A 25994-nucleotide genomic window follows, 5' to 3' on the forward strand; every position below is an offset into this window, starting at 1 on the left:
CTTATCAATAAAACAGTAAGTACCATACTTCCCTCTGTCTAATATTATGTATATATGATAGGATACAGCAAAACATGAACAGTGATTTTCCCTAGTTATTGTTGTTACAAGTGATTTTTCCTTCCTTTATATTTATTTTTTACTTCCCAAATTTCCCCCTTGAATAATAAACCCTTATATATAGATGCTTTACATATCAAAGTGGCTTATACAAATTCCTCTGCTCCTCACACCAACTCTGAGGTGCTATTATCATTTTACAGATGAGGCAATAAATCCAGGAATTCTTTTATGTTACTATTATAATACTAGTAACAAATTTATTAGATATAATAATACAAAGGCACATGTATTAATTAGAAAAAGGTTGCATTATACCTACACGTAATAGTCACCAACCCCAGCATCTCAATACTCAGCATATTTAATCTTTCTACACTATGACAGGTGAGCTCCTAGCAATCAAATTTGAAATTATAGGAAGTCTATAATTTGAGCCCATTCTATTAAAACGTGAAAAGAACCTGGAAAGAACATTTGAGGACTTGAGAGGACGAGGGGAAAAATGACAGGCCCAGCTCTCACCTCACATTTGAGGAAGGCAGGTGAGAAACTTCACATTATGCAATGGGATAAAAAAAGATTCATTTTAAATGGAGTACCTGGGGGCTTCATGTCACATTAGAGACTTGAAATTCACCAGCCTGGAGGATGGGGTAGGGGAGGAAGACTGGTCTATTTTACAGACTTCGGGATTTAATATTCCTAAAACCAAGACTGACTGAGTCTAGACAGAGGACTGGTCCTCAATCTTGGCTGCACTTCAGAATCTCTTAGGGAGCTTTAAAAAGTCCTGATGCCTGGGTCCCACCTCCACAGTCTGACTTAATTGGTCTGAGATATGACCTGGGCACATTTTCAACTCCTCAGATTGAAAACCACTGCTTTCTAGTTCTGGTACATCTGGACAAAAGGGAAGCCATCTCACCAAGTGACTGTGCTAGGTAGGGTCTTCACATACACTCTAATCCTCAGCCTTTCATTGTACCCAATCTTACAGATAAAACAATTTCCAGATACTAGATACATGGACACAAACTTTAGTGTAAAAATCCTCTTCCAACATCTTCAGGCCAGACTATTGATCCAAACCAGCTGAGTGCTCATTTTCCCCAGACCCTGAATGTCACCTAAATCAACTGTCATGGCTTGGAAAAAAAAAAAGCTACAGTGTTACTCTCATGGCTAGGAAAAAAAAGGCTAATGTTCAATACCTTCAGGCAGAATTTGCCAGGGCTCATGCCTGTTGTGCTGGCATTCTATCATCTTTTATTCTCAAGCTAGGGTTTGGCAGATATATGACCATCGTGTCAAAATACTTTTGATAGCAAAATACTTGCAGATATTAACAACTTAGTCATCTTCCATGAGAGCAATTATTATGTGTCAGGTTTTACAAATGTAAACTCATTTATGTGCCAACTTACCCAGAGGAAACCTGTTAACTGCAGAAGTGCACATATATACGCGTGTACCTGTTTCCTACTCACATCACTCCTTGAACTCCATGAGTGTTAAGGATCTGACCACACATGCTACCTTATCTCAAATACCTTTCTAACTGTAGGGCAGTCACCTGGGATAACCTGTCACCAAGCAGTATCTACCACCTGCAATTTAAGAACTAAAAAACTCAAGTTTTTACAGCAGAAATTGCAAAGTCCCCAAAGTCTGCACACTGACAGAAGTGCAATGACTGTTTATCTTTTTTTACACATGCCCACAGAAAGTCTGCACTGGGTAGTTTTATTTTACAGAGGGGGTAAGGGTTAGGTGGTGTCAAGAAGAGTGACATGGAGCAAATAATTTTTATTATCGTTTTTTTCTTTTACAAATACACCGAAGAATCATGCAATGCTGCCAGCATTGGATGCAATCCTGGGCCACAAGTCTGCACATTCCTTTGCAACTGGTCCTGTGATGGCAGAACCTGCATAAAAGAATGATGTGACACATAAGCTCAAAGGGCCCTTTCCTTGTACTCAAGTTAAATCATCCAGTCTCAAAAGTCTAACAACGATGTGGATTCTTTATTACCTTTCATCTCGCCTTTATTGTTTACTATGACCCCTGCGTTATCTTCAAAATAAAGAAACACACCATCTTTTCTCCGGTATGACTTTCGTTGTCGAATTACCACTGCTGGATGTACTGAGAGGGGGGGGAAAAAAAAGCAGCTGTCATTTAACCTGCCAAGTTCCAGTGCCACCACGAGAAAGCAATTTACACCTTGGCTAGCTCTCCAACATTTCCCATTTGGACAGAACGTATACTCATTAGCTTTTCATTTCCTAAAATCAAGTGTGAAAGACAGTGTAAACACCAATCACCCCTTAAGGAAAGACCTTACTCATTTCAATTCCAAACTGCCTGCATTTCCTTGCAAGTGTAAATCTGTACTTTGGGAGTACGATTAGCAACGCACCAGCAGGAAACTTGCTAAGCACTTTCTATACTTTTCCTCACTTCACCCAAGAGGTGGGTACTATTTAAGATCCTAATGTCAGGACTTCCCTGGTGGTCCAGTGGTTAAGACTCCATGCTCCCAATGCAGGGGGCCTGGGTTTGATCCCTGGTCAGGGAACTAGATCCTGCATGCCGCAAATAGAGATCCCATGTGCCACAATTAAGACCCGGCACAGCCAAATAAATTTTAAAAAGATCCTAATGCCATAGAATTGGGAATGGGACCCTCCTCACACTGAATGAGTGGAGAGGCCAAGCTATTAACTCCTTATTATGCAATATTCCATCCCAATTTATATCAAAACCTCCAAGTGCAAACCTTGACCTAAAAATTAGCACTTTATGCCTTTCTAACTGCAGGGCACATGTTGTTTTAAGAGCAAAACCTGTAATTAACCTAAATATCTCATGACACATGCACAGAACAGAACGATTTTAAATGATTATGGACTTCTTTAAGTTTTTAATATGCAAGAATAATTTGTGAAGCAAAAATGGGTTACGGGAAGGTAATGGTCCCATTTACATCGGAAAGTAGGACATAAAATATTAAAAACGATCATCCCTTGGAGGTCTAAGAGCTGGGTAACTGAAATTCAACTTCTATTTCTTATTTAATTAACTCTATGTTTAACTTTTTGAGGAAATGTTTTCCAGGGTCATAAATAACTTTAAAAAACCTACCTGCTCCAGGGCTTCCCTGGTGGTGCAGTGGTTAAGAATCCGCCTGCCAATGCAGGCGACATGGGTTGGAGCCCTGGTCCGGGAAGATCCCACATGCCGTGGAGCAACTAAGCCCGTGCGCCATAACTACTGAGCCTGCACTCTAGAGCCCACGAGGCACAACTACTGAGCCCACGCGCTCCAAAGCCCGTGCTCCTCAACAAGAGAAGCCACCACAATGAGAAGCCCGCACGCCGCAACGAAGAGCAGCCCCCACTCACCGCAACTAGAGAAAGCCTGCGTGTAGCGACAAAGACCCAACACAGCCAAAAATAATAAATAAAAAAAAAAAAATTTTTAAAACCAACCAAACAAACAAAAAACGCTACCTGCTCCTAAAGTGAACATTTTTCCAGACATTCAAAGCATCTACTGCACTTGAAAGAAAGCCTGGATTCAAATCCTGACTGACAGTAGCCTGGAGACCTTGAACAAGTTACTTAATCTTCTGGAGTTCAAGTTTTCCTCTTGTAAAGTAGGGACAACAGTTACATTTCCATATTTAATATCAGACACTAGAAATGTAGGATCTTCTAAGGACAGAGATCCCGGCTATCCTTGAAGCAAGTACTATCTATGTACATAGATAGGGTCTCTGAGTTTTTTAACAATGGGAAACACACTGAGTGACAGATAATATTGGCTGAGACCCTCCTCCGTTGGACTCTCATCTACTTAGAACAATTTAAATTCTCACAAATGCATCTAGCAAATAAATAAGGCCACACGAATACAGGACTCTGGATTTCCAGTCCTGCTCCTTTCCACATTTCTGTATGTTATAATTAAGTCTAAGGCCAGGAGATGTAGCTGATCCTTGAAAAATGAAGGGTTAGGGGCGCCAGCCCTCTGTGCCGTCTAAAATCCATGTGTAACTTATAGTTGACCCTCTGCATCCACTGATTCAACCAATCTCAGATAGCGTAGTACAGTAATATATTGTGGGGAAAAAAAAAAAATCCATAAATGGACGCATGCAGTCCAAACCCACGTTGCTCGTTGCTCAAGGGTCAACTGTATTCATTTAGAAGAAACAAGGACCAAAGAAAAAATTAAGAGTTGGAAAGTCAGAACTATTTTTATAACCATGAAGTGTCCTCTGGTCTGTCCCACAACTGATTGAGACAGACAGCACATCCTGCTGCCACCTCACCCATAGTGATGGACAATTGTTCTGCCCTTCCCTGACAGCTCCCCAGGCCACAGATCAGACCCAGCAAGTGTTCTAAGAGGAAAGCCTGTCTAGTTGCATGCTGATCCCAATCAACACATTGATTTATCAGTGCTTAAGCACAATGCTTATTCCTTGCCTACCAAGCCCCCAAGTGAATATTAGAGGTCAACAAAGTAAGATTTCTGACCAAAAGGCTAAACACCTGGGGATAGAGTAGGATACAGACCTTCAAAGAGTAACTGTGATACATGGCTGAGACCTGTCACACGTGTACTGCGCATTAAGAGGACTTCGCAGAAAAAGCAAAACATCCCAGGCCAGAGACAAACTAAGCAGGCACAGGAGAAAAGTTCAGGAGCTGGAAACTCAAGTACACTGAGTATCAGAAGCTCTAAAGTCAGTCAAGTCAGAAGTGTCTGAGGCCCCTCTCTAACCCATACATCTAGTAGGAAAACTTTTGGGGGCTGTCCATGATTAAGCAGTGAGCAGCTCCTTGTTTTAGTTTCTACCAGAAGACATTTAGAAGCAACTATGCCAAACTTTTGACAAGTCACAACCCTGAGTTAATCTCATCTTTGTATAATTATTCCTTTTCAAATTAGTAGTTCCTGAAAAGGAAACTTGCCTGAGGTGACTTAAGTCTTAAGGCTGTGATCTCACCTGGTACCACCATGTTCATTTGTAGCCTAGGAGTCAGCAATTAATTAGAGACCTGCTCTCATAGAAGAGACAACCCTAGTAGGGGGCACAGCAAAAATCTGAGGCACAAAGGAAGGGATTTAAGTTGGAACAAAAAAACCAAGAACTAAAGGGAGAGCTGGGGAAGGAACTATGTGGATGGACTGTAAATCCCAGGACAGAGCTTTTGTTTCTATAGGTATAAATATGTGAGGTGGTCTGTTAACTATCCGCTGAACTTGCTGGGGGAAATGGCAGGGTAAATATGCAGAGCCCCTAGCTTACTTCGGAAGCCAACTAAGAACTTAACTGGGGGTGGGGTGGTGGTGGTGGATGAATTGGGAGATGGGGATTGACATACATACACTATCAATACTATGTGTAAAATAGATAACTAATGAGAATAACTAATGAACTGTACGGCACAGGGAACTCTACTCAGTGCTCTGCGGTGACCTAAATTGGAAGGAAATCCAAAAAAGAGGGGATATATGTATACGTGTAGCTAATTCACTTTGCTGTGCAGTAGAAACTAACACAACATTGTAAATAAAGCAACTATACGCCAATAAAAATAAAAGAATGGTCTTTAAGACAGCAAGAATAGAACTTCAACTGCAGCTTATCTCACACTGCCTCTCAAAGAAAATCAAGCTTTAAGAGGCCCTGAGAATGGTAAAACTACTGTTCTATTTTCCAATAGAGGGAGAAGTCCTTCAACTGTCCACAGACCAAAAGGAGGATCTGGTCTCCCTACTGACCCTTCTTTCTGAGCTCTGGTTTGCCTTTCTTGACTGTGGCCATCACCATGTCACCCACACCAGCAGCAGGAAGTCTATTCAGTCGTCCCTTGATCCCCTTCACAGAGATGATATATAGATTTTTGGCTCCTATAAAAGTAAACAAAAACAAAAAACAAAGTTTTTTTTGAGGGCTTGTTAGGCAGTTCTCCATTTCCCCAACACCTCCAAGGCCTCCCCCTCCACACACACTCCCAAGCAGTTAGTCCCCCAGGTGGAACACCTTGTCACACCACCGATTGAAGCAAAACAACACAACATGCTGCTGCTTCACCCAAAAGCGGTGTTTTCACTCTGCCCTTTCTTGACGGCTCAGTGGGTCATTAGCAAAAGGCCCACTGAGTGCTTTTAAAAGGGGCAGTTTGGCAGAGTGCAGCCGAAGGTCTCACCTGTGTTGTCAGCACAGTTGATCACGGCTCCAACCGGAAGACCCAAGGAAATCCGGAATTTCGCACCAGAGGACCCACCACGTCCTGTAAGAAAGAAGGGAAAGAGGAGGGGTCCCTTCACATTCTTAAGCTATATATTCATTCGCATGTGCTTCGGGGAGCGGTACACTGTAGATTCGCTCTCTCTAGGACTCCTTATCCCCTCCCCATGTGCCACCCAGTTCTCAAGGCAAATAGCCAATTCCTCACTATTAGCACATTACATTGAGATTAAGGGACCTGGACGACTCAATTCTCGATCCAACTTTTGCACCACGTAGTTCTTCCTTCAAGGCGAGAGACCGCACAAGTCGCCCACTCTGGGGATTAAGCCAGTCCAACTCCAACCCCATTACTGAAGCGCTAGGCGCGGAGTGAACCCGCGGGATTCGGTCAAGAATCACGACTGGATCCTGCGAACTCAACCCTCCAGGCCCCCCCGTCACTTTCGGGGGCTCTCCCGGTGCTCTCGCGGTGTCCCTCCACTCTCTCTCTGGCCCGGAGCAGAGCAAAGCGTCCCAGCTGCCCATGGCCGCCGTTCCCGGCGAGGCCAGCAGCAACTTTGCGACAGATGGCGAAGGATCTCCCAAAGCCAAAAACTCACCTCGCTTCGACATCTTGAACGCCGGAAAGGGACAAAAAGGAAGTAGTTATACAGGACACTGAGATCTCAACTCCAACGCCCCGCCCAATCTGGTCACGTGATCTGGTGCTTGTTCAATCCGCCTCTCTTCCCCAGGGCGCGGTCTTATTACGTCATAAATCCTGGGCATCGTGTAGGGCTCTCGCTGTGAAGTGGGCGGTGGAGGGGTTGAGGGCTGCAGGAGCGTGCATGTTACCCACTGTACACTGCATACAAACTCGAAAGTAGTTGTTTGGGACAGAGAAACATTGGTTTAATTAATCGGAAAACCTCTCTGAGCACTAAGTATGTGCCAGGGACTTCGATGGACGCTAGCGGTTCAGAAATGATTAAATGGTCTGTGCTGTATAGGGGCCTCCAAAGAACACACGGCGTCGGGGGCTAGAGGGAAAGAGTTCGAAACGGTTTCATTAGGTTGTGATATAACTGAGAAGTACCATTATAGCGCTACAGATGATTCCATGTGTGTGTACTTGGTCCCATACCCATCTGTATTTTAGATATCTTGCTTTATTCATTACTCCTTTCACTTCTCCCATTCTTCGGACTTCTTTCTGTCGATATATTCATTCAAATATTTATTAAACGACTACTTTATGCCAGATTCTGTTTTGGGCATACGCTAGACTACATCAGAGAACAAAACAGATCAACATTTATGCCCTGTGGAGCTTACATTCAGCCAGGGTGGCGGTGAAGGTGGATATTAGATACTAAGCCATAGACGTAGTAATTGCAGTATATAGTATGTTAGATGGTGATAAGTACTATGAAAACAAAAGTAGAAAAAAGTAAGAGAGGTCTGGAAGTGGGAGGAGAGACAGATTGCAATTCAAAATAGAATGATCAGTGTGGGCTTCATGGAAGAAGTTGACATTAGTGCGAAGATTTTTAAGGTGAGGGAGCTAGCAATATGATTGTCTAGGAAAAGCAGTCCAGATAGAGTCATCAACCAATGAAAGACCCTAAGGTGGGATTGTGCCTGAACAATGTGAGGACCAGCAAGGAAGCCAGGAGTGACTGGACAGAGTAAGTGAAGGGAAGAGTAGTAGGACAGAAGGTCAGAAGTAATGGAACTGGACCATTAGAGCTTTGTACACTGCTATGGACTTTGACATTTACAGACTCAAATAGGAAACCAATGAGTCATAAGCAGAGGAGGGACATGATCTGACTAATATGTCAGAAGGATCACTCTATTTGAGACTAGGCTGTGGGAGGGAACACAAAGATACAATAAGGTGATCTATTGGGAAGCTCTTGCAGTAACTCAGGAGAGAAATGATGGTGGTTTAGACTAAAGAGGTAGCAATAGAAGTAATGTGATGTGATCAGATTCTGGATATGTTTTGGAGGTAGAGCCAACAAAATGTGGGGTGCAAAAGAAAGAGAAGAAAATGTTTCCAAGGCTTTAGTTCTGAGCAAGTGGAAGATGGCATTGCCATCAACTGAGATGGGGAAAGCTATGGGAGGAACAGGTTTGGGGGTAAGAGTATGAGTTCAGTTTTGGACATGTTGAGTTAGATGTCTGTTAGACAACCAAAAGAAATTTAAATAGCAAGTTGGACATATTAGCCTGGAGTTCCAGAAAGAGGGAGATATAAATTTGGCAGTCATCAGCATAGAAGTATATTTAAAGACATGATAGTGGATGAGTTCACAAAGAAGCAAGGGTAAATAAAAAAGACCGAGGGCTAAGCTCTGGGGTACTTCAACTTTAAGAGGTCTATAAATTTATACATTTATAAATTTCTCTTATCACTCTTAAATCCTTCACTTGCTCCTGCCTGTTTCTCTAGTTACCAGTTTTTCTCTCTCCTTCACTTCTCAGCCAAATTCCATGTGTTTCTGAATGTATGATTTCATTATCATATTTGTCTCTGTTGATAAATGAAACTAGCATCCATCCAGGTGTCCCTCTGGGATTCCTGTCCAATTTCTCTTCAGTCTGCCTTCTCAATGTCTCTCGAATATATCCACTTCTCTCCATCTCCTCTGCTAATGCTCTGGACCAAGTCACCTCCATCTCTTGCCTAAACTATTTCTGAAGCTTCCTAACATGTCTCTTGACCTCTATTTCTCCCCCCTCCATCCACTCACTCTTCATACAATGGCCAGAAATAATTTTTCAGAAATGTAAACATTACTATGTCACTCTCCTGAAAATCCTCCAATGGTTTCTGTACTCTTAGAATCAAAGTTAAAATCCATATCACAGCCTACTAGGCCCTGATCTGGCATTGCCCTACCTCTTAACCTCATCTTGCACCGTGCTCTGTCTTGCTCTGCAGGGTTGACGTTTTGGTCCCAGATACCATCCATGCTCCTGAATACCCATAGGCCTCACACATGCTTGGAATACTCTACCCTGCCTACCCGTATCATGTATTTCACGTTTACTGATTTTTCAGATCTCAGCTTAAATATCTTTTCCTTAGGGAAATTCTACCCTGACCTCTCTCACGTAGTATTTTTCCTTCTTACTATTTATTTCAATTCTTCAATATATATTTGATGACTTTGTTGAATAACGATCACCCTCAACTAGTCTATATGCTCCATTAAAGGCTGAGCCCATGTTCTCCTTTTCGTTCAGTGGTATATCCCCAGCATTCAGCATAGGGCCTGGCTCAGTAAATACATGCTGAATGATTGCTGAACAAATGAAGAAGTCTACCTCTATGGTCTCCATACGTCAGCATCCTTGTGTGAAGGAATTTTTATTCATCTATGGCAAAATTAGAAATATTTGGAAAACACAGTGTTTCTTATAAAGCTCCATTTGCTCAATTTAAAGGACTGCCTATTATTCTAGGATTATCTTTTTTCATCTTTCTTGTTAAAAATGTTCCTTTCAACCCTATGTCAACTGTCAACTTTCTACCATCCCAACACTGCCCTTTTTTTTTTTTTTTTGGAATTTCAGTGGTCCATGAAAACCAAAGGTCTGGGAATGATCTGTCTCTATTTCCTTACTTCCTGCATGCACATGTTCCTTGAACCCCTGTAGTGTAGTTTATGTCCTCACTACATGACTGAAAGTATACTACAAATTATATATACTGAAAAATTATAGTAGAAAGGTCACCATGACCTACTCTTTCCAAAATCCAAGGACCCTCCTCAGTCTTTATCTTACTTGACCTCACAACGTTTCACACTGGGGCCCTTCCCATCTTCTTGACACTCTTCACCCATGGTTTCCATGATGCTAATAATAATAGAAGTTACTATTTTTGGAGTGCTACTAAGTACCAGTCATTGAGTTAAGCATTTTACAGGAATGTGACTTCTTGAATCCTCCCCACAACCCTGTGACTTAGGTATTATTATTCTCATTTTTCAGATGAGAAAACTGAGAAATAGAAAGGTTAAGCCATGTGTCCAAGATCACACAGATCATGAAAGGTTGAGATGGAATGGCACCCTGAGTCTGGCTGATTCCAAAGCACAGGCTGTAAGCCGCTCTGTTGTATTGCTCTCTCCTCCTTACTCATTGTCCCTTCTAAGTGTATTTCCCTGAGTGATCACACCACCCAGTAGCTTCCATTACCATCAATATGCTGATAACTCCCAAGTCTGTATCTCCAGCCCAGACATTTCTGCTTAGCTCTAGCCAATGTATGGAACCAAAGACTGGGACACCTCCACCCCACAGGCACTTCAAACCTGACGTCCAAAGCCAAAATCATGATTTTCCCAGAAATTTTGCTTTTCTGCCTATGTTAGTTGTCTTGATTGGTGCTACTAATTTTTCTGTCCATGCGTCTAAAAGTCTGCCCTTGGTTCAAGCCTATTGCAACAGCCTCCAAATGGTCTGACCATAACCTCTGGTTGCTTAAAAGCCTGTACTGGTCCTCTAGTGCCTGTGGAATAAAGTCCAAGCTCCTTAGCATGGCATTGGAGTCTCTTCCTGAAATGGCTTACCTTCTCCCTGGATTCATCTCCCGTCACCTCGCCTCTTACACTTCACACTCCAGAAACACCAAACTGCTTAGGATTTCAGGACTCTTTCTTGCTTTATCCACTACATGTTCTTCAAAACTCTTTTCGATGTCATGTCTTTTTGAACGAGCCGTCTCTTCCCTGTGCCATTTCACAACTCCAGCATGCTCTTCCCCAAACCACCTCTTTACTTAGAGCAGTCATTCTCAATTATCTTTGTCTGAATATTCTTTACATTCTTAAGTTATTGAGAACTCCAAAGAGGTTTTGTTTATACAGTTATATCTATTGACATTTACCAGATTAGAAATTTAAATTGTGAAATGCTTAAGGTAATAAATCCACTACCTGTTAAAATACATAACATTTTAAAATGAAAAAGAACTGTATTTAAATTTTAAAAATAATGAGAAGAATAGCTTTGCTTTACATTCTGTTAGAAATCCCTTTAATATCTGGCTTAATGAAAGACAGCTGGATTTTCACTGTTTAGTCTGTTGTGACATCATGTAGCCTCTGGAAAGCTCCACTGTACTCATGAATGGATAAGAATGAAACAGGTAAGTAACGAAGTATGAAATAAATTCTTTTTTCCTATGTAGAAAGTGTCTCACAGGCAGACCTCCAAGAATTCAACTCCCAAACCACAGACTGGGAACCACTGACGTAGAGATAGAGAACACAGGAAATTCCTTTGCGCATTGACCTCATTAGAATATAAAATCTACGATGCTGTAGTTTATTACTTTTTGTATTCCCAGAAAACATTGAAGAATGACCAAATATTCGCTTGGTTAGTACCACCTTTCTTTTCTACCATCTTTGGGATGATTTAAGGTTTAAAAGGAGGACCTGAGGGGGCACCCGGATTTGAACCGGGGACCTCTTGATCTGCAGTCAAATGCTCTACCCCTGAGCTATACCCCCTCTGCTGGCAAGTAGGAGATTACAGCTTATTTGTAGTGTTTACTGACCAGACATTGCATTGGTCATTAACAATAGTTTGATATGTATGACCAATTGTTTCAGGTTTCCTGGGGTGATGCTAAAGAACCAAGAGAAAAGGCAATTCGCACCCAAGTGGTAGAAGGGGAGGGCGAAGTCAGGTCTGAGCTGGGCTTGAAGGTCCTGTGGGGTGTGCGATGGGATTTCTCTCCTTCAACAACAACAACCTCTTGTACCTCTGGCATCTTGGAATTCTTTAAGTCTAATTTCCATCCTCCCTGCCTGCACCCCGAGCTGCATTGGATCCCCAGCCTGTGCTTTGCACAGGAGAGGAAGTGCTTCCTTTGTCCTTCCCAAGACACCCCTGCTCTTGTACCAGACGTGCCCGCAGTATCTCCATTCTCTCCAGCATCTTCAGTCTCTTCCACTCACTTGGCTCCTTCAATCATCAACAGGTTTCCCTAGACTGGAAAATTTTCCCTTTAGCTGTTATCGCCTGTCCATTTCTTCTTTCTCACTACCAATTTTTAAGAAAGTCTGTGACTTCATTTCTCTCCTTATCAACAAGCTGTCTCCGTAGTTCTGTTACTCTCTACCTTTACTTTCTCGACTGTCAGGTATTTTTTTCCCCTTGGAGTATGTATCTTGTTTCTCCAACTAGACTGTAAGTTCCTTGAGGGCAGGGATCATGTTGCATTTCTTTTTGTATTCCCCACAGTGGCACAGTGCCTGTTTCACTATAAGCCCTGGGTGGTACCTATCAGCCAAACCTAATTAAACTCAACTGTGGCATTCCACCAAGCTTGCACCCAAGAAGCAGAATGTGGTTAGGGGAGAGCTCAGAAGTCTGGGTCGCTCCACCAATCTCAGACAGTCTCCCTGTTTATTACTCTTCCACCACTGACTGACTAGGTTCACTTTCTCACTCTCTAAAATGACTATTTCACATACGTTCTCCAGTCTCAAACCTTCTACACCTTATCTTTCCTCCTCAGAGAGTGCTGAAGAGCCGGCCTCTTCCTTGCTGGAGAAAGTCAGAATCAGTCAGGAGCAGGGTTGTGCTGATAAATGGCTAACGACTGGCTCCAGGGGACCTGATTTTTAGCATTTGCCAATTCCCATAGTGCAAATTCGCCCACCTGCTAATTTCCAGTGAAGTCAACTGGCTTTAAAAATTCCTGAAAATTTAACAATTGGTTCTCACAAGCCGGTATGAGTCGAATCTAGTGCACTTCTGGGATTGACTCCCTCTTTCACCAGCTACCAACTATACACTGACAACTCCCCAAATTATGTTTCCAACCTAGACATTTCCCTGAACTTCAGAATTAACTGGATCTCCACCTGCATACTTAACATCTCCTCTTAAATGTCTACAGGGCACCTCAAACTTAGCATATTGACCTCATACTAGAATGTGAAGTCTATAAGGATAGGAGGCTGTACTTTATTACGTTCTGTTTCAGAGCTTTAAAAAGAAACTCTTGAGGGTTTTTTTGTTTTTGTTTTTGTTTTTCCTAAACTTACTCCTTTCTCAGTTCTTTATCTCAGGAAACCACATCCACCCAGATAGTGAAGACAAAAAAGAAGAGTTATTCTTTTTTTAAAAATTTATTTTATTAAAGTATAGTTGAAGAATTAAACGGAATGGGTGTCGGAGGCAGAGGTTCTGAAGTTCACGACTCCTAGAAGGGGAGGGGAATGAAAGGCTCTCGGTGAAGAAGGACTCCTCAGAGCCTTTCTCTCCTGATGACAACGTGACTCTTTCCAGAGAGCAGCAGTGACAGCTCTGGAATGTCTAAGGAGAGGAAGGGCTTAGTGACCAGAGTCTGCTGGCAGCACAGGATCCTAGGTCCAGAACCCTTCAGATCAACTTACCAATAAGTTCACTACGTAAAACAGTTAAATTTGGTTCAAATGGGGAAGAATGAGAGTTATTCCAACCTGGCAACACCCCCTACCCCCATTGGGGGTCCTTACAGGAGAGGCTCCAGGGAGTACCTTGAAAACCGTTGGAAAAATTCTCCTCATAAATGACTTGAAATGCCATGTCTGTAATATGCTACATTCAATTTTTTTACCCATTCCAATTATTTTTCTATTTTTCTGCCAATCTCATACTTTAATTAATTTAGAGCCTGAGAGCTTTGTAATATAACAAAGGAAGAAATTGAAATGTCTAATAAATAAGTAAAATAACAACATGTTTTTTGGGTGGGCCGGCGTATTAGTGTATTTCTTTAAAATAATGTCTACTATTGGCAGGAGTTGACTAGATACCTTCAACATAGAGATTCACTTGGTAAAACTATATATTGATCAATAAAAAAATAAATGAATATAGCTGATTTACAATTTTGTGTTAGTTTCAGGTGTACAGCAAAGTGATCCAGTTATACATATATTTTTATATATTTTTTTCATATTCTTTTCCATTGTGGTTTATTACAGGATACTGAATATAGTTCTCTGTGCTATACAGTAGGACCTTGTTGTTTATCCATTCTATATATAACAGTTTGCATCTGCTAATCCTAAACTCCCAAGCCATCCCTCCCCCGCCCCTTGGCAACCACAAGTCTGTTCTCTATGTCTGTGAGTCTGCTTCTGTTTCCTAGGTAAGTTCATTTGTGTCATATTTTAGATTCCACAAATAAGTGATATCATATGGTATTTGTCTTTCTGTTTCTGATTTTACTTAGTATGATAATCTCTAGGTCCATCCATGTTGCTGCAAATGGCATTATTTCATTCTTTTTTAATGGCTGAGTAGTATTCCATTGTAGATATGTACCACATCTTGTTTATCCAGTCATCTGTCGATGGACATTTAGGTTGTTTCCATGTCTTGGCTATTGTGAATAGTACTGCTGTGAACACGGGGGTGCATGTATCTTTTTGAATTATAGCTTTGTCCAGATATATGCCCAGGAGTGGGATTGCTGGATCATATGGCAACTCTATTTTTAGTTTTTTGAGGCACCTCCATACTGTTTTTCATAGTGGCTGCAGCAATTTACTTTCCCACCAACAGTGACTCTAAAGAAAAGCCATTCTTGATTCTGCTCTTTCCCTCATCTTTCTCAAGCCATCCAGTGTACAGGAAGGACATGGCTCCCCTCCCATGGTCAATCTGGATGCCTGCTCTCCTCTCTAGCTCTGCTGTTCTCCCTGTGATAAGCTAAACAATGGGCCTCCAAATATGTCCACATCCCAAGGCCCTTGTGAATATGTTATCTTACATAATAAAAGGGACTTTCTAGATGTGATTAAGGGTCTTGGGTTGGGGGCATTATCCTGGATTATCTGAGTAATCAGAAGAGTCCTTATAAGAGGGAGGCAGGAGGATCAGAGTCAGAGATGGAGAGACGTGAGGATAGGAGCAGAGATCAGAAGGTGAGGAGATGCAACCTTGGCTATGAAGATGGAGGAAGGGGCCATGAGCCAAGAAATGCTGGCGGACTCTACAACCTACAAAAGTCAAGGAAACTGATTCTACTCTAAAGCCTCCAGAAGAAATGTGGGCATACCAGCACCTTGATTTTAGTCCAGTAAAATTGATTTTGGAATTCTGACCTCCAGAACTGTAAGGTAATAATACATTTGTGTTTTAAGCAAATAAGTATGTGGTAATTTGTTACAGCAGCAACAGGAAACTAATATGTCACTGTAGTCTCAGACATTGCTACCATCTCTCACTTGCACTGTTGCAATAGAATCCTACCTAACCTCTCCCTCTCTCTTTTTAAAAATTTTATTGTGTCCACTTTTCTTCTTTTCCTTTATTGTGGTAAGAACACTTAACACGAGATCTACCCTCTTAACAGATTTTTAAGTGTACAATACAATGCTGTTAACTATAGGCACAATGTTCAACAGCAGCTCTCTAGAACGTATTCATGTTGTATAACTGAAACTGTATGCATTGATTAGCAACTCCCGGTTTCTCTCTCCTCATCCCTGGCGACCACCATTCTACTCTCTGCTTCTATAAGTGTGATTGTTTTAGGTACCTCATGTAAGTAGAATCATGCAGTAATTGTCCTTCTACGATTGGCTTATTTCACTTAGCATAATGTCCCCTGTTGCCGCATATTGCAAAATTTCCTTCTTTTTAAGGCTGAATAGTAGTCCATTGTATGTATTCTCTGTTTCTACTCTTCACTCCCTGTAAATTTCCCCCACAATAGCGTGAATGATTATTTCCAGTCCCTCTGCTCAAAACTGTCCAACGGCTGGCTTTTCATCCATTTGGAATAAAATCCAAACTCCTTACTTGGGCCTATAAGGCTCTCTGGCTACTTCTCCAGCTCTCTTGAATCACTCTCCCTTGTTTCATGTTCTTCCAGCTACTCTGGCCCTCCGGCCTTTGCAGTGGCCATTTCCTTTAGCTAGAATGCCTGCCCCTGACAGATGGACTGGGCAAATGGCTGTCTCTTTCATATCATTCACATCTTAACTCCAAAATCACCTGCAAAGAAAAGTTTTCCATGACTCTCCACCTTGAAATACCCCCCTGGACCTCCCTAACACACCATCTTGTTTTTCATTTTAGTCACTTCCCTTATTACTACTGGGCATTTCCTTGTTTATTCATTTGTGCATTTGTTTCTATTCTGACTCCACTAGATTTTAAACGCAGTGAGGCTGAGAACCTGTGTGTCTTTCTATTTGAAAGTATGTTCTGCACTTAGAGTGGGGCACATAGTAGTTGCTCCATAAAAAGAGAGAGGGACCACCAGGAAAGTCTCTCAGTGGAGATGTCTGTTCAGCTGGTGTTTGCATTCTTTTTAGAGAGACCAGGGGAAAGGATTCCCTATTCAGTTTTGCAAGAAGCTCTTCTCTGACTTCTTAGGTTGAAGAGATGAGTGGGATTGTGGATAAAGAATTGAACCTAGAAAAAGGCAGATTGGTACCTAAGTTCACATGTTTTCAAAATCCCACGGTTTTAGTTAGTCTTTTTAAACTCGTTATTACTAAATTCAGTATCATGTAACAAGAAGAGACTAATTTTGGATATTTTCAGAAGGAAAAATTTGGAATGGATTTAAAAAGAATTTACCAAGTTTTTGGCAGGAGAGGGGGTATAGCTCAGTGGTAGAGCATTTGACTGCAGATCAAGAGGTCCCCGGTTCAAATCCGGGTGCCCCCTAGTCTATCTTCCTGTTTTTCACAGCCACTCAGGTTAACCCCGAATAACCCAAGAGTCTGAGGTTTCTGAATCCAGGATCCAAAGAGGATCCTGGAGATCCTCTTGCACCAGGTGAATTTTTTCTCTCCCCAGAAGTCACACAGGGGTGACTCTACCATGTTTCAGCTGAATACCCCCACTCAGTGGCAAGAAGCCTCAGCAGGCAGAAAGAAGGCTGAGACCCTTCCAGTCCCTGAGACCCTTCAAGACTTATTGGTTTAACGTTAATTACAGTTTCTTTGCGGGGCGGGGGGGGGGGGATGGAATGTTGGGGCGGGGCAGTATTATTTTGCCTAGTTCATACTCTGACCAGGCAGATTAGAACAGAATCCAAGTTCAGAAGGTTTATATAGTGGCGAAGTTTAACGAGACACAGCATAGATGTAAGAAGGAGGGTGAAAAGTGGACGGCTTTCTCCTTCTTTATATTAGTTCAAAGGCAGGGCTTTGGCCCGTTACACCTACAGGTGGTGAGTTTGAGGCCTGATGTCCAGGAAAGGGGTGAAATATTAGTTATATCTCGGGTCTGGGCTTTGCACCGCACGGCAGATCTGTTTAATCGTCATGTCCAGCTTCGCGACGCGTCGCACAGTAATGGGAGCCGTGGGGAAAAATGCATTCGAGTAGTATTCCCCCGGGGCCCCGAGGGCTGACACAACCAAATTCCGAGTTTAAAATATCACAACTGCCCCCTGTCTGAAGAAGCATGCCTCTCCCACTATCCTTTCTTTTTCCTTTTTTTGGGCAAAACTTAGTCGAGGGGCCTTGCTCCCTTCTCGTTTTCCTCCGACCCAACACTGATACCGTCAGTCACGCAGCCAATAGATATCTGTCCCCATTTTTAGGTTATGAAACTTGATGGCCTTTTATTATTTGTTCAGTGGTTCTCAAAGTGTCGTCCAGCAGCATCAGCATTCCCTGGGAACTTGTTAAAAATGCACATTCTCGGGGTCCCACTCCAGGCCAAGAGAATCAGAAACCGGGAGGTGCTTTAACAAACTCTCCAGGTAATTCTGACGCAAGCTCAAGTTTGAGAACCACTACATTAGTTTATATCAGTTTACATCCGGATGTAACTTTATTTTTGTAAATTAAATGAACTTTTGGGTCGGCATTGGCCATTTCGACGTTCTCGAAGTGCTTTCACTCTGCCGGTGGCATGAGCAATAGGGAAACACGGCATGCGCCTGTCACCAGTAATAAAGAAAGGTGAAGTTGGAGAAAGTCTGTGTCTGTGGGTTTCCTTCCCTTGACCCAGCCCCACCCAAAACTGAACAGGAACTTGGGGGAGTCTTGTCTCCTGAACCAGCTCCTGGAACTGCCTGACACCCCTGAGGCTGCCAGCGGTGACCGCAGAAGTCCTGATACCGCTGGCGTGGGTAGTGGGGACCTGTAGCTTTTGTACCTGATTTGTGCCTGTACCCACCCCCTCCTCCTGCTGAGTACAAAGTAAAGCCGAAAGCTTTCCGTTACGGTTGGAAAATGAGGAAGGAATTTTTAAGTAGCTTTTCTCTGCTTTCTTTAACGTAGAACCCAAGGTTAAAATATGAATCAAGAATAAATTATACTAGTTACATAAGTTTAGGAAAAAACTACGAGGGGGCACCCGGATTTGAACCAGGGACCTCTTGATCTGCAGTCAAATGCTCTACCACTGAGCTATACCCCCACGCCGTTTCTGCGCTTGGATAGTGCTCTTTTGGGCGTTAAGTCAACGCTACACCAAAGGTGGAGAGTAAGGATATGGAGAAAGGAACGAAAGAGGAAAAGGGGCCAAGGAGAAAGCAGAAGGCCCCCGGATCCGGGGAACCACAGGAAAGCTACACGGCAGAGGCGCGGGGAGGGAAAACTTAACTCGGCTGCGAGGCGCTGAGTCCTGGCGGGAGGGACTGGTTCCGCCCTACAAATGTGGGAAAGGATGTTGCAGGGGAAGGCTAATGGGGGCGGAGCAGGGGCTTCCCGTTCGGTCCGCAGGTTCTCGCCGGGTACCGACGGGTACAAAGGAAGTCTCCAAATCTGGAGAATCTGATTTGGTGTTCGGGTGGGCTCAAACCCCACCCTGGAAGGGTGCGAGGTGTTTGCCCGCCTCCTGCAGCCCAGGCGCCCAGATGTGCAGCCAGATCGGCTCCGCCCCGCCGGAAGTGCCCTGGGCAAGGTCGTCTGTCCGCGCCTAGCCTCCGGGCCTATCTCTCCAGGGCTCCTTTTGCTTGGGAGCTCACCTAGGCGCGTACCCCCGGTCCCGCAGTCCTCCCCGGAACCCGCCCCCGCGCAGCCCTGGGTCGCCCGGGGAGCGCGCCTCGCCGCGCGCGCCCCTGCCCGCGCCCGCGGCGCGTCCCCGCCCCGGTACAGCCCCTCCTCCCCGCTGTGTTTATTAGGGGAAGGAGGGCGGAGGCGGAGGCCAGTTCCCTAGCTCCAGCCGCCGTCGCCGTCGCCTGTGCAGTTGCAGCCGCGGCCGTCTCCCGCCAGCTCGCTCCGGGGAAAGAGAACGTGCGCGAGCTCCGGCGTCCCCGCCCTAGCTTTTCCCGGAGCCATGAATCCCAACTGCGCCCGGTGCGGCAAGATCGTGTACCCTACGGAGAAGGTGAACTGTCTGGATAAGGTGAGACGCGGGACCCGGAGACGCGTCTTTGCAATCCCCGAGCAGTGCTCCAGATCGAGGGAGGAGAGCGGGGCTGGGTCTATGCCGCCTCATCCCCGCGATCCTGAGAGGAGGGAGGGAGGGCGGTGTCGTGGGGTGTGGGGACAGACCCCAGTCTGGAAACCAGGAGATCCGGGGCGAGGCAAGGAGTCCACGCGTGGCGGGCAGCCACTACTGGAGAAGAGTGGGCTCTGTGCCCAGGGGTTGGGAGGACGCGAGTGGAGTAGGGAAGCCAGGCCCCGGAGTGGGGGTGGGGGGAGTGAGGGAAGGTTAGGGGTGCAGCCCCGCCCCCTAGGGCCGGGAGAGTGAGAGGAGACGGCCGCTCCCTCTCCCCGCCTCGCCGAGCGCCAAGTAGGCGGAAGCGCTGGGCGCTGGGGGAGGGGGCGGCGGGGGGGCGGGGCAGAGGTTGGGGGCCCCCGCGAAACCGTCCGCTCCGGCGGCGAATGGCCGGGCTTCCTGGCCTGGAGACTGGAGGGCGGGGGCTATCAGCCGGCGAGTGTTGCATCTGGTGAACTGGCCTTCGGATAAGGCCCCAAGCCCCACTGCGAGACCCCTTTTTTGCACGACCTGCAGTCCTCTTGGTGGGTCAGCGGTTAATGGCCTAGCAGACGTCCTCCGTAGCTTCCCAGCCCCCACCTCAAATTGGAAGCCAACTCCCAGTGCTGGTCCGCCCAGCCGGACCGGGGCGGGGTCGCGTGCTGGAGTAGTAGGGTGGGTGGGGGTCGCTTCACAGAAGTCTGAAATTGTGCTCAGAGGCTTGAGTCCAGCTTGTAGAACAAAGAGCTAACTTTTCAAAGCAGGTTTCCCCAGTGGAGGGTGGGGTTGGCTGAGTTCAGGGGAAGCCAAGAAAAGGGGGAGGTGTTAGGGGGAAGGGAAGGTGGCCTTCTGGAAATTCACTGTCCCCTGGGGGCCCTTACGCGTCTTCCTCCCCACCCCCCCCAATCATGCTGGACTCGTTCATCTGGTTGCCATTATACTTTTGGAGGGGGGCGGAGAGTAGAACTGGGTATTTCCGGCAGTTTGGGGTAGGATCCTGGCCTCTTTTAATCTCCCGAAGATCCTAAGGCAAAATCCACCTCCTCTCTGCCTCCCCTCCCCAGTCTGGAGGAGAAGCCTGTGTGATTTTGTCCCCCTCCTCATCGTGCCTGTCATCTACCTCCTAAAGCTGGCTCCAAGTCCAAAGATTCCCTCCTTCCCGTCTGGAGTGGCAGGGGCTGGGGGGCATGGGATGGAAGAGGGGTGCAGAGCCCACCTGGAGCCAGGTTTTGTTTGAGAAAGGGTAGTTCGTTGGATACTTTTGTCTTTCCTCTCCACCTTGGGGTTGGTGCTTCCTCAGTGACCTTTGGTCTCTGAGTCAGGGTGAGGGGGTGGGGTTTCCAAGGTTCTGAGGTACATTTGAAATTGCTCTTGGAGGAAAGGGGCATATGGGGCTGCTGCTGTTTCACTGTCCTGGGCCTGGCTGGGCAGGTGGAGAGGAAGGCCATGTTATGGGTACAAGGGATGTGGGTACTGACCTTCCCAATGACCATGCCGGAAGGCAGGATTTGAGCTTGGAGGCAGGAGCTGAGAGCTCTCTGTCCTTACACACTGGGGTTTTTGCCCTTCCCCGGTGATAGGGATTTTGGTCTCTGCATCTTGAGTTCCCTGTGCCCTCCTTCTTCTGCACGGTCATGAACTGGGAAGAGGCTGTGGCCACTTTCCACCCACGTAAGGCAGAAGCAATATATGATGGAGGGATTGCTAGCCTGGGAGTTGGGAGACTTGGTCCTAGTTCCAGGTCTGCTCCTGCCAGCTCTACGAATGGCTCTAGGCCTCAGTGTTCACCGTCTATCAAATGGGTATGGTAATGTCTTTTCCTTGAAGGTGGGGAAGTGCACTAAAGTGCCCAGAAGGGGATGTGGTATAGGCTGTGCCCTCCCTACCTTGCTGGGGTACTCTCTGCAGCCCCATACCTTTGGAGCCAGAGGGGAGTGGTGCAGGGATCCTTCAAGGTGCCCTCCCCAGCTGTTCTCTTGCCCTCGCAGAAAGGGGACATTCAGGTGGAGGTTGCCCTGGGAAGTGAGAGTTCGTGATTCCTCTCTCTTTTTAGAACTCTCCTTACAGGAGGTGGCCCTGGGGAGACCTCACCCCTGCACTGAGCAGGAGGCCTGGAATATCCAGGTATCAGACCTGTTCCTCCCAACCCCCTTCAGGTAGTAAGGGCAGGCACTTGGAATGGGGACCTGGTGCCTGGAGGACTGAGACCTGAGGGGGAACCTTCGGTCGCATAGATACAGTTGCTAATCAACTTCCCAAGGCTTCCCATTTATAACAGGAGAGAGTCAAATTAGACTCGCCTGTTTCACTGCAATTTCCCTACGACACAACATGACCCAGAGCAAAAGCTACATCCTTGGTGTTAGCCTTTTCTCCTCCCTGAGCCTTATCTCCCAAAGGCTTAGCTGGGTTAAAGGCTGTGTCACCTATGATGGCCACCCTGCCCTCAACCTGCCGTACCCAGTGTGCTCTGTGTGCTGAATAAATATGTATTGCTGGTGTTTGAGGTCGAGATTCGCTTCCCCAGAGGACTTATGGGATCAGAGTTGGGGGAGAAACAGGGTGACGTCACTCATTCATTCAACAAATATTTATTGAGCATCTACTTTGTGCCAGGCACTCTCAGGGGCTGCTGCAGGGCCTTTGGGGAGGGAGAGGGGCTGTGTCTCACAACGTCCTCTACATTTTGAGGGAGGTGGAGTTTTGTCCTAGACCCTGTGAGGAAGCAGTCGTATCTGGGGACCTGCATTGTCAAGAGTCTTGCCATGTCCCTCTCCCCTGGCTTGCTTTCGCCGGCCTCCTGAACACAGGTGGAGGCAGTTCCCCGGACTCCCCCACTGGGAGAGCTCTCTGCCTCTGGCTGTCTGAACCACCTTCCTCTCAGCCCCCACAGGGGGCAGCAAGGTAGAAGGAAGCTGGGCTGGACACAAAAAAGGAGAAAAGGCCTTGCAGCCCTGGTGCCTCATTTCCTAGCTGAGAGCACCCCACCATCATCCCGTGACCATCCATTCATAACAGCTACGACTCACTGGAATGTGCCAGGCTCCATCTTCGTCTTTGCAGGAGCCTCACAAAGCAGATGTGATCGCTCCTGTAAATTAAGAACCCCATAATCAGAGGCTCAGACAGGTCATGCGGCTCACTCCCCTTTCCGCCAGAGCAGGAATTCAAATCTAAAGTTCTTCTTGCTCAGCTCTTCTGCCTGTTGTGTTTGCAAAAAGTACTTTTATTTACACTATCTCATTAATAGTGGTCCCTCCCCTTCCTGACCCTGGCCTGAGGAATGCTCTGGGCCTGGGCTCTTGAACCAGGAATAACACTCCCTGGGAATCTGTGGTGGTGCAGCCACGGTCTATGCCTTTAAGCCAGCCTCCCAGGTGGCCAACTGAGCTAGGCTGGTGACCTGGCCCGGGTGGGGCTAGGGTTGCCCCTGGAGGAGTGAAAAACTGTAACCCTGGGTGACAGGAAGGGAGGGAGAGGTCTCATACTCCAACCCTGAGTCATAGGCAGCCCGGGTGCAGAGGGCAAGATACCAGGCTGCAGGCACAGCGACCCGAAGTTCACCGCATCCCCCTCACCCAGAGCTGTGAGCAGCCGCTTCCGCCACCTCCACGGTGATTCCAGAGGGACAGGGCTGGCACAAGCCTCACACAAGTGCGGGGGATCTTGCTTCTGTCCCATCAGCCTCTGTTTGCCTTTCTGTGGAGCTGGTTGCAGCTTTGGAGCTGCAGGCAAGGGAGAGTTGAGGGTGATGCTGGAGCCTAGGAGATGGGCTGAGAGGCTTCTAACAGGCACCAGAGGTCTGGTTTTTGGTGAATAGGGAAACAGTGGACTTCCGGGGCAGCAGGGAGGATTCGAGTTGCATGCCTAGAGGTAACTTTGCTCCCTGAGTCCCGGGAATCCTCCTCTGAAATCTTCTTACCTGTGGCCTCTAAGAAAGAGGGGACTCTTGAACTTCTCTGGTGGTCCAGTGATTAAGCCTCTGTGCTTCCAAGGCAGGGGGCGTGGGTTCGATCCCTGGTCAGGGAACTAAGATTCCCACATGCCGCATGGTGCGGCCAAAAAATACAAAAAAGATTAAAAAAAAAGAAATTGAAAAGAAAGAGGGGACTCTTGCTCTGAGACAGGGCTCGTGGGGCAGGGCAAAGAGGCAGACAGAGGCTCATTGTGGGGTTGTATTGACTTATTTCCCTGTGTCCTTCACCAGACCCAACTGAGACAGGGATGGGGTTTTTTCATTTGGGGTCCCCTCAGGGTTCCCGGCCCAGGCTTGGCCCAAAGGGGCTGTTGAATGACTTGTCATTTTCTGCCCCTGCTCCCCTCGCTTTCCTACCCCAAAAGGACACAGTGGCAGGAGCTGCTGGATTTTCTTGAACCTTGGAGCCCTCCTCCAGAGAGGGGAGGGAAGTGACGAGAAGCAGCTAGTGGTGCCAGGCTTGGCGCCTGTGTCGTCTCCTCCCAGCACCTCTTTGGGACCGGGAGTTTTAGCTCCTCTTTACAGATGCAGGGACCGAGTTCCGTAGTTACCCTGAAGGTACTCAGTCCACTCTTGTTTTCATTTTTCTGTTACTGGACCCCCCGTAAGAGAACAGATGACCACTGCCTCAGCCTCTAACGTGTGTAGCCGAGAGCAAGGGTGGTGGGGGTGAGGTGGGGAGGAACTACCGATGGAAATGGGCACCGTTCCCTTGTACAGGGCTCCCCTTCCTCCCAGTGGCAGCTGGCGGGTGTGTGTGTGTGTGTGTGTGTGTGTGTGTGTCTTGTGGAACCCCCGGATTGGCTGTTGGCCTTTTACCCCAGCCTGGCCAGTATACTATGCCCCCTTCCCAAGGGGCTTGGCTCCAGGGTGGGGACCTGGCTGTCTGCTAGGGTGGAAGTGTCTGTGTCTCTCTCCTTCTCTCCCCCAAGTCAATCAGGGGGCAGCTTCGGAGGTCCCCAGGCCTAGGACAGTGCGGATTCCTGCCTACGTGTGTGTGAAAGTGGGTCATGGTCTGGATTCCAGAAAATGTTTTTCCTGGCAGGCCCCTGCGGGGGTAGGGGCCCAGGCAGGGGCATGTGCAGCTAAGCAGGCAGAGGCCAGCAGACTGGGTGGTGACAGGGCTGGGGCACTCTGCCAGCGCCTCCCAGGCATTGGGGGAGGGAGAGGGGCTTTCACTTCGAGGGCTGGTGGGGGCAGGGACTACCCCGTTTTAGCTTTCCGGTGGATTGTCTGTGCTGGGGTTTTGCACCGGGAGGAGTGTGGGCTGGACTCAGGGATAGGCCCCGGTTGGGGTGGAGGCCCAGCTTACAACAGCCATCCCTTGCTTCCAGATTTCCCGCTGACCTTCTTCCCAAAGAGCAGTTCTCCCGTCACTTTGTTTACTGTTCCACCACTGGAGAGTCCTCTGGGTCTCCTTGATGGGGAAAGTACCCTGTTAGAAGGTGATTACCCCCCAAATTACCCCGTCGTCTCTGGTTGAAGTGGTCCAGGGTGAGGGAGGTGGTATGCCAACGTCTCAGCTTCCTTTTTTCTGTCCCCTTCTCCGAAGTGTCCTAGAAGCACGCCTTGGTTGGGAAACACATTTTGAAAAGCACCTCCTTGGGGAAATTTCCTGACAGGTGGCCAAGAGCCGGGCGTGTGCTGGGCACCTCGAAAGCCTCCCTGTGCCCTTCCCTGACTTCTGGCCTCTTTCTTTGAGGGGTCAGGAGTGTCTCCCTTGGCTGCTGGGAAATGGGGCAGGGACGGGCCAGCTGGGTCACCCCAGCAGCCTGGATTCTGGGGTCCTGGAAGCTGGACTCCTGGTGGGTGCTGATCCGGGGGCCTCGTCCTGGGCTGCCAGGGGCGGACTTCTCTCATTTGCTTGGGTTTGCGTGAGCATCGGTGTTTCTCAGGATGGGGTCACCTCTGTTGCATCAGTTGCCCTGCCCTCATGGTCTTTGACTCTCTTCCCCTCCCTCAGCCACCCTGGATGGATCCTTGTTCCGTTCTGGGTCCCTGGGCTTCACTGGAGTCTTCCCTGCCACTCATTCTCACTCACACGCATTGTAGCTGTGGTTGGGCACGGCAGAGCCCCACCTGCACCCCAAGACACACCCACCTCCCGCCGAGCCCCCGAGCCCCCTCCGCTGAGGGTCGTCTCTGCCGCGCCCAGCACCTGACACTCGAGTGTGTAGGGGTGCCAGGTGCTACGCTGAGGGCTTTGTAGGTGATTTCTCATTTAAACCTCAACAATCCCAAGAGAGATGGGTATTATGATTTTCATTCTACAGACGCAGAAATGGCTCAGAG

General features: G+C 46.9%; 3 protein-coding genes and 4 non-coding genes across 10 annotated transcripts in view; 3 read left to right on the forward strand and 4 right to left on the reverse strand.

Annotated features, from left to right (window-relative positions):
* LOC132354513 (large ribosomal subunit protein eL19) overlaps positions 1–25994 on the forward strand; it is a 410792-nt gene that overhangs the window by 174471 nt on the left and 210327 nt on the right. The gene's annotated exons all lie outside the window — the stretch shown is intronic.
* On the reverse strand, positions 1855–7023 carry RPL23 (ribosomal protein L23). 3 transcript variants are annotated; one of them, XM_059907423.1, is made up of 5 exons: positions 6934–7023; positions 6291–6374; positions 5863–5991; positions 2098–2211; positions 1855–1990 (listed from the first exon to the last, which is right to left on the reverse strand). In XM_059907423.1, exons 1-5 carry the CDS (start codon positions 6944–6946, stop codon positions 1908–1910), a joined length of 423 nt encoding a protein of 140 aa, XP_059763406.1. In that variant the 5' UTR covers positions 6947–7023; the 3' UTR covers positions 1855–1907. The 3 variants fall into 3 exon arrangements, with proteins under 3 accessions (XP_059763406.1, XP_059763408.1, XP_059763407.1); XM_059907425.1 differs by lacking the exon at positions 1855–1990 and adding an exon at positions 3211–3253 and having other exon boundaries at positions 2125–2211; XM_059907424.1 differs by lacking the exon at positions 1855–1990 and adding an exon at positions 3211–3283 and having other exon boundaries at positions 2125–2211.
* On the reverse strand, positions 6124–6259 carry LOC132356259 (small nucleolar RNA SNORA21). The gene has a single exon (XR_009499784.1). It is a non-coding gene; the product is annotated as a small nucleolar RNA SNORA21 (small nucleolar RNA).
* Positions 11773–11844, reverse strand: TRNAC-GCA (transfer RNA cysteine (anticodon GCA)). Its single transcript has one exon. It is a non-coding gene; the product is annotated as a tRNA-Cys (tRNA).
* Positions 16943–17014, forward strand: TRNAC-GCA (transfer RNA cysteine (anticodon GCA)). The gene has a single exon. It is a non-coding gene; the product is annotated as a tRNA-Cys (tRNA).
* TRNAC-GCA (transfer RNA cysteine (anticodon GCA)) lies at positions 18650–18721 on the reverse strand. The gene has a single exon. It is a non-coding gene; the product is annotated as a tRNA-Cys (tRNA).
* Positions 19387–25994, forward strand: part of LASP1 (LIM and SH3 protein 1) — a 37586-nt gene continuing 30978 nt past the window's right edge. Inside the window, exon 1 of the mRNA XM_059907016.1 lies at positions 19387–19651. Coding sequence (XP_059762999.1) covers positions 19583–19651 — 69 coding nt within the window. The 5' untranslated portion in view covers positions 19387–19582. The remainder of the gene's footprint in view (positions 19652–25994) is intronic.

This window comes from Balaenoptera ricei, chromosome 20, assembly GCF_028023285.1.
Source record: "Balaenoptera ricei isolate mBalRic1 chromosome 20, mBalRic1.hap2, whole genome shotgun sequence".
Classification (NCBI taxonomy): Eukaryota; Metazoa; Chordata; class Mammalia; order Artiodactyla; family Balaenopteridae; genus Balaenoptera; species Balaenoptera ricei.

Bases quoted from the DNA above. Each gene is read 5' to 3' on its own strand.
- RPL23 (XM_059907423.1), bottom strand. The intron at 2,212-5,862 runs GTCAGTAGGGAG...CCCCCCTCTCAG, and splicing joins ACCAGAGCTCAGAAAGAAGG to TACATCCAGCAGTGGTAATT. The intron at 1,991-2,097 runs GTAATAAAGAAT...TCTTTTATGCAG, and splicing joins CAATAAAGGCGAGATGAAAG to GTTCTGCCATCACAGGACCA.